The sequence below is a fragment of the Triticum aestivum genome, chromosome 3B (assembly GCF_018294505.1).
Source record: "Triticum aestivum cultivar Chinese Spring chromosome 3B, IWGSC CS RefSeq v2.1, whole genome shotgun sequence".
NCBI classification, from domain to species: Eukaryota; Viridiplantae; Streptophyta; class Magnoliopsida; order Poales; family Poaceae; genus Triticum; species Triticum aestivum.
The window spans coordinates 720,469,364-720,477,081 of record NC_057801.1 but is presented as its reverse complement, the minus strand read 5'-3'; the positions used below and the strand labels follow the sequence as shown (position 1 = coordinate 720,477,081).

The 7,718-nt window shown below is 41.2% G+C and overlaps 1 protein-coding gene across 1 annotated transcript; it reads right to left on the bottom strand.

Moving 5' to 3' along the window:
• Positions 1-1,790: 1,790 nt before the first annotated feature.
• Positions 1,791-7,160, bottom strand: LOC123071992 (probable histone acetyltransferase HAC-like 1). The gene is made up of 9 exons (XM_044495569.1): positions 6,867-7,160; positions 6,422-6,527; positions 6,198-6,303; positions 5,359-5,491; positions 3,951-5,263; positions 3,507-3,612; positions 3,116-3,392; positions 2,454-2,587; positions 1,791-2,310 (listed from the first exon to the last, which is right to left on the bottom strand). The coding sequence occupies exons 5-9, from the start codon at positions 4,076-4,078 to the stop codon at positions 2,092-2,094; spliced, it is 864 nt and encodes a 287-aa protein (XP_044351504.1). The 5' UTR covers positions 4,079-5,263; positions 5,359-5,491; positions 6,198-6,303; positions 6,422-6,527; positions 6,867-7,160; the 3' UTR covers positions 1,791-2,091.
• Positions 7,161-7,718: the final 558 nt, after the last annotated feature.

Genomic DNA, 7,718 nt, shown 5'->3' with positions numbered 1-7,718 from the left:
TTTTTGGTTTTATAGATTATTTGTTTTTTTTCTATGCTTTTCCTTGTTTCTTCCTCGGTGTTTTGGTTTCTTTGTTTCTTTTTTCCTTTTTGCATTGTTTTCTCTGGTTTTGCTATTTCCTTGTTCTATTCGATTTTCTTTCATTTCTATATTTAGGTTTCTTTTTTTCTTTGTATTTTCTCTTCTCTTTTTTGAACACATGTCTACATTTGTTTACACATTTTATGTTTTTTGTACAAGTCAAGAATATTTTTTATTAGACTTTAACATTTTCTAAATACATGAATGACATTCTATTTCAAAAAATGTTTTGATGTCAAATATTTTCTTACACATTGTAATTTTTTGGTATATACGTAAGACATTTTTAATACAAGCTTATCATTTTTCCTATGACGTTTTTGAATATAAGTTTTGATGTCGAATTTTTTGCATACACATCATATATTTTTATACATCAGATACATTTTTATATATACACATTTAATATTTTCATATACATGTTTAACATTTTAAAAATATAATTTAGGATATCTAATTATTTATAAATAGTACACATTTTTTGTATACATCAGGAACATTATTTATATAAACATTTAATATTTTACAAATACACTATTAACATTTTAAAAGACATATTTATTTTTATGTCTCCTTTTTCTATACACATTTATATTTCTCGTATACGGCAGAAATATTTTTTTATACACATTTAACATTTTATAAATGCTTGATTAACAATTTTGAAATGTTTTACGTAAAGTGTTTTGTATTATATATATAATGTATATAGAAGATTTGGAAGTATAAACTAAAGTAAAAAATAAAGCAAAAAAGGAAATAAAAAAACATGAAAAAAGAAGGTTGTGGCCTATGGCCTCGCGCGCGCCTGGCCCGTTCCCGTCTCACGTCAACTGAGACATAGGCGCGTAGTGGGGGCCTAGTGATTTGTTTTTGAAACAAAGAGGACCCATTAGTTGAAACCAGCCTATTCGACCATAGAGGAAAAGTATCAGGTACTCTCATACTTGGGGAACTCCCGGTGCTCTAAATAAAAAAAACATTTTTATATGTTTCAAAAATTCCAGAAAAAATGTGGATGATCACAAGAAATGTGACTACAACCCCCAAAACTTTTAGATCTAAACACGAAATGCACGTTGAGAAACAAAAAAGTGAAACCCAGATGTGAATAGTGTCAATGTTGCTTTTGTCTTTTTTACACTATTCATGCTAGATTTGACATTTTTGCTTCTCAATGTTCGTTTCGAGTTTGGACCTGTAATTTTTAGGGGTTATAGTCACATTCCTTGTGAACACTCATATTTTTTTCTGATTTTTTTTGAAACATCTAAGAATGTTTTTTTTGAATTTGGAGCAACGGGAGTACCCCAAGATGGGAGCACCTGATACTTTCCCAGGCATATGGAAGGCCCGACCTGTTTTTCCAGGCCCAAGGAGATGTAAGACTCGAGAGAAAAAAAATGACTTTAAATATAGTTCACAATCCATATTCTAGAGGATGCAAAGCTGACATCATATAAGAAATTACAGACACTAACTAACACAAAATATTATACATTACTTTTGCACATGAATCACACGATAGCAATCACAACCTTCCACACAAAACACTGATCCCTCCATTCAGGTTTATAAGGCAACACATTTTGAGAAAAGCAACAACTTGTACTCCCTCTAAAGAAATATAAGAGCATTTAGATCACGTGATCTAAATCTAAACACTCTTATATTTCTTTACAGAGGGAGCACAATAAATAGTAAAAACATTAAGAAAAACATATTTTATGGTATTACAAATGTTGACATTTGTATATACAGAACTCAAGGAGTTTTGACTTAAGACAAAAGCAACAGACTATAAACCCGAACAACGAGAGTACGGTATTATTGAGCGCTAGGGATACAGACTGATTGGTAACGATGTCTCAAAACTATTGCTAGTCACACAGTTGGGGCAGGAAACTGAATGGTAGAGGCAACCCTGTGTAGATAGAATGGACACAATGCAGGCGAGGAGAAGAACACGGGTGCCTGAGGCTCTGCTGCGCCCAAAATGGCTGGATCAGTTCAGTCCATCGTCGGGAGGTGGACACGGTGGAAATCCTTCATGGTCAGCGTCCTACGGCAGGTAGGGCACTTCTTCTGAGCCTGGATGGAGGCCTCGATGCACTTCTGGCAGAAGATGTGGCCGCAGATGGTCGATGACACATCGGTCAGCTCGTTCCGGCAGACTGGGCAGCTGAACTTTGGTTTCTTTGCGACCTCCTTCACGGGTGCATGGGTTTCCTGCGTCAACGCGAGGTGAAGTTTGTAAGCAAGAATTGAAGAGTGGATACACCTACTATAGCATGATACTCCCTCCGATCAAAACTGCGACACTTATTTTGGATCAGAGGGAGTACTTGTGAAGTATAATGCACAATTCTTACCAAGAGTCTGTTGGTTTCAGGTGCTTCCACCATGTCTATTACACGGTGGTTGTTGCATGCTCCCGAGCGGTCATGGTGTGTAGGGTTCATCCCCAGAGATAGCAGTGTGTTCACATGCTCATTGGGAGCTTCCCCTGGAAAGAAAGGAACACAAACCAAGTCAGTAGATGGAAACATGGTCCAAAAGGGGAAACTAGGACAAATGGAAATATACACCTGTGACCTGTCTACTACAGCGTGAAGCTCCAATACTGAATAGTATATGCAAATTCCGTAAATAACATACATGAATATGGGCATACACCGAGACTGAACAATGTAATATCTTATTTCGAATCAATGATTGAAAAAAAGGAATCTAAGAGTCCAAAGGAAGGTACTTAATGTTAAATTTTGACAAGGATCTTTCAGGTTAACATTTTACTTAGAGCTCTTTTGTCATACAGTAGCTACTTAGTGGGTGGGTTTTCCCAAAAACACAAGCTAGACTCTAAACAAGGTGATGTATGTTAGGCGTTAGCACATAGGTTGAATTTTGTCCAACATACTGCTGGCTATTGGATTTCTAGGCCACAAGTCCTAACGCATATGGTAGGAACAATATCTAGTTAAGGTACACCGGCTGAAGGAAATAAGCACAAGTTTGGTAGAACTATCTGCACCTGGCAGCAAGGTACCCATGTTGGCGTTCAGCGGAACCATGTTTGCACCCGACGACAAAGGGCCAGTGTTGCCTGTCACGAAAGACATTCTAGAATTTTCACTTGCGCCTTGCGTGACACCAGGTGTCACGATCATTATCCCATAGCAAGGGGAACATGTTATCTGCCTTGACAATTGTCGGTTCTGTTGTCGTTGCCGATTCCGAACACTCGAGAGCTTCATGGCAAACTGCAAGTGGGGCTCAATCGGCCCCTTCGTCATATTGTAGTACTCCCTCTGACAAAATAAAAATAAAAATAAAATGACGAAACAATAATGTTTACTTTTGCTAGGAGATGATTTGATTGCTCGAAAACCAAAGCTACAAACAAGTAGGAAAGAGATCAACACCTTGTTTGGGTATTCTCTAAACAAGATTTCCTCGAGCCGCTTCGCAAGGTCCGGCAGCCGCCACTGCCAGATAGCCGACGGTTGCTTCCTTTCTATGTACTCGAATCTGCCAATTCAAGAACAAGTATAAAAATATCCCCTTGCTTTCATACCAGATTCAGACCATGAGCAATTTGATAGTATAAATAGAACTGAAAAGAGGATTCAACTGCAGCCCCAGAGTTCCAAAATATAGATGCAAATCCCTTGTAAACTTAGGGAAACCATTAACTCTGATGGTATATCTACGATCACCTTTGCTTATATTTTTGTGAATGAAATAACATAGTATGAATAAACTTGATACTGTTGGTTAGAGCATGGTACAATTAAAACCTCTGACCAATTGACCAGTAAAATGGTAGGAGTAGATTCATTCCAGTTGAAGCAGTAATGAGCACTTACATCTTCTGTCGAGTATTGATGCGCAGCACCATGAACTTGGGATCGACCCCTGCGGAGCGGTCCAACACATCCTGCATCTGATTTTGCCGCGGCGGCATCCCGGCGCCAGCACCACCAACCTGATTCATGGGCCCAATCTTCGCAGCCAGCCAGCCGAGCCTTACACAGTGCCAGACCAATGGTACCTGAGCCTGGAGAGTCAATACTGGTGGTGGGCCAGCTGCGTGCTCCCCGCTCTATATAACCGCTCTTCGTCAGAGTTGCTTCCGGGCAAGACTACAAAGTTGTTGCAAGAGAAATCCTTCGGAATCACCCTACGCGCTATGCCACGTGTTAAAACTAGTTTTGACCGGGGGCGGAGCCTGCCGCGCCGTGTGACTTTGGTTATGCACCACAGATTGCAAAAAGTTTTGGATGGACTTCCAGCTGTTTAAACTAACTTCTACTAACGACACTAACTCGCCAACTACCCACTACCATGCAATGCTAAATTTTCAAAATAGTATTAAACAAAAATTGCCAATAAAATATGTAGATGAAACCTTTCAGGCACAAACATTCCAACTTTCCAAAATTTGAAACGCAAGAAAACTCTCTTGAAGTCCAAAAAGGGAGAGTCACAGGTAGATATGTATGAGAGTGGAAAGTAACCACAAGTCGTCAGATAAACATGGGACACAAGTTTTACCCAGGTTCGAGCCTCTAGGAATGGCCCTACTCTTGCTTATATGGGATGATCTGAAGATAGAGTACAAAGAATGATTACAATGGGGGTCTCGACGAGTTGAAGAGCAACTCGTCGAGTTCTAGATGGTTGATCTCGGCGAGATGCCTAGATCAGTTTGGCTAAGTGGCTAGACTAGGTCTTCGATAGATCTTGAAAGCCCCCTTCATCGTGTCACTGGATGCCCTTATATAGGGGCATAGGATGCTGCTCATGGGTGGAGGACTGGAGGCAGTGTGGAGGGAGGAGCAGCTGCAGGAGGCACTTGAGGAGTCGCAATAGTCATCAATGTGGAGAAAATAAACAGTTGCAAGAAGAGAGAGGAGCACAGGTGCCAAGGCTCTGCTCTGCCCAGAATGGCTGGACCAGGTTAGTCCATCGTCGGGAGGTAGACGCAGTGGAAACTGTTCCTGGTTAGCGTCCTACGACAGGTCGGTCACTTGCTCTGAGCTTGGATGGAGGCCTCAATGCAGTTCTGGCAGAAGATGTGGCCACAGATAGTCGATGACGCATCGACCAGCTCATTCATGCAGACTGGGCAGCTGAACTTTGGTTCCTTTCGGGCCTCCTTCACAGGTACACGGGGTTTCTGCATCACCATGAGCTGCAGTTTGTAAGCAAGCCTTGGAGAACTGATGTAACTACTATACATGATATTTGTGAAGTACAATGCACAATTCTTACCAAGAGTCCGTTGGTTGCAGCTGTGTCCACTGTGTCTATCACGAGGTTGTTGTTGCATGCTCTTGGACGATCATGGTGTGTAGGGTTCATCCCAGAGGCGGCAGTGTGTTCACATGCTCATCAGGAGCTTCCCCTGGAAAGAAAGCAACACAAACCAAGTTAGTAAATGGAAACATAGTCCAAAAGGGGAAACTGAGAAAAAAAAGGTGATATAGACTAGAGCATACAGCTCCAAGACTGAATAATACTCCCTCTGTCTGAAAATGTAAGACGTTTGTCAAAAAAAGTCTTGCATTTTGAGACAGAGGGAGTATATGTATGTTCAAAAATGTCATAAATCAATATGGGCAAATACTGAGACTCAACAGTGTGATATCCCATTTCTATTGATAACTGAAAAAAAATTTAGAAGCGAAGCGTCGGAAGGAAGATAATTAGTGTTAAATTCTGATAATGGATCATTCAGGTTAACATTTCATTTACAGCTTTTTAGTCATACAATAGCTACTTAGTGGATGGCCTTTCCCGAACACACAAGCTAGACTCCCAAAAAGGTGGTTTCTTAGGTGTTAAGACAGGCTAGAAGTTCTCTACAGCATGGTACAGAAGAATTTCAAGTTAAGGTGCACAGCCTGAAGGAAATGAGCATAAGTTCAGTAAAACTATCTGCACCCGGCAGCAAGGTACCCATGTTGGCGTTCAGAGGAACCATGTCTGCACCAAATGACAGAGGGCCAATGTTGCCCGTCACATGAGACATTCCAGAAGTTTCACTTGTGCCATGCGTGATACCAGGTGTCACAATCATTGTCCCATAGCGATGGGGTCGTGTTATCTACCTTGACGATTGTCGGTTCTGTTGTTGTTGTTGGTTCTCAACACTCAAGAGGTTCACGGCAAACCGCAAGTGGTGCTCAATCGCCCCCCTCATCATATTGTAGTACTCTGCCAAAAAAAAACAGAAAATGTTAAAATGATGAAAGCAATTTTATTTACTTTTGCTAGGAGATGACATGATTGCTCGACAACCGAAGGTACAAAAGAAGTAGGAAAGAATCAACACCTTGGTTGGGTACTCTCTAAACAAGATTTCCTCGAGCCGCCTCGCAAGCTCCGGCAGCCGCCCCCAATAGATAGCCGAGGATGGCTTCCTTCCCATATAGTCGAATCTGCCAATTCAAGGACATGTATAAAAACATACCCTTGCTTTTATACCAGATTCAGACCATGAGCATTTTGACAGTAGAAACAGAACCGAAAAGAGGATCCAACTGCAGCCCCAGAGTTCCAGAATTTGTATCCATTAACTCTGACAGTTTATACCTACGATCACCTTTGCTCATAGGTTTGTCAATGAAATTAACAAAGTACTACTAATAAACTTGACACTGTTGTTTAGTACTACGATTAAAACTCCTGACCAGTTGACCAGTGACCTCAGTGAGTCGAGTACATAGTACGAGTATAGATTTGGATTCATTCCAGTTGGAGCAGTGACGAACGCTTACATTTTCTCCCGAGTACTGTTGCGCAGCATCACAAACTGATATCGACTCCCGCGTGGAGGCCCGTCACATCCTGCATCTGGCTTTGCCGCTGCGGCATCCCCGAAGGCGCCGTCAACACCAGCGCCTCCGACCTGATTCACCGGCGCAGTCTGGGCGAGCCTCACACACGCCGCCCCCGTCAACCCCGGCGCAGATGGCGTCGCTGAAGGGTGGTAGGAGGGCCCACCTAAGAGGAGCGGCGCCCGGAGGCGAGGGTGAGGCGGGGAGACGGACTACACGAGGCCGGGTGAGTACAGGTGGTGGGGCCAGCGGCGTGCTCGCTGGGAAAATCCTATTCGCCGCTCGCTGCGGCGAATTGCCGCTGTTTCGCAGAGCGAACGTTCGGGGTTGGGCCAGCCCTTTTAACGTTGCACCGATACCGGTTTTGGGAACCTTTTTAGCTGGTTTTTTCTGGTTTTGGGAACGTTCTAGAAGGTTCCTAAACCAGATTTTTCTTTTTCAGTTTCTCTTTCGTTTTTATCTTCTTTTTCGTATTTTCTGTTTCTTTTTTTAACTTTATTCCACTTTTTCTGGAATTTAAAAAATGTTCACATTTTTCAAATTTTGATCAAGTTTTTTGGAAAATGTTTCCATCCTCAAATCTTGTTCAAATTTTTCGAAAAATGTTTCTGTTTTCAAATTTTGTTCAGAAATTTAAAAACATTAAGATTTTCATTTTTTTGCTCCTTTTCAAAAAAGGTTCAAAAATTCATAACCGTTTACATTTTCAAAAAATGTTCACTTTGAAATTTTTTGTTCATTTTTACTTTTCATTTTTTCTGTTTCTTTTTCTCTTAAATTTATTCCACCTTT

Excerpts from the sequence above, each read along its gene's own strand:
- LOC123071992 (XM_044495569.1), bottom strand. The coding sequence starts at position 4,078 with ATGAATCAGGTTGGTGGTGCTGGCGCCGGGATGCCGCCGCGGCAAAAT. Across the intron at positions 3,393-3,506 it reads TTAGAGAATACCCAAACAAG|AGGGAGTACTACAATATGAC; the intron begins GTGTTGATCTCT and ends TTATTTTGTCAG. Across the intron at positions 2,311-2,453 it reads CTGAAACCAACAGACTCTTG|GAAACCCATGCACCCGTGAA; the intron begins GTAAGAATTGTG and ends GCGTTGACGCAG.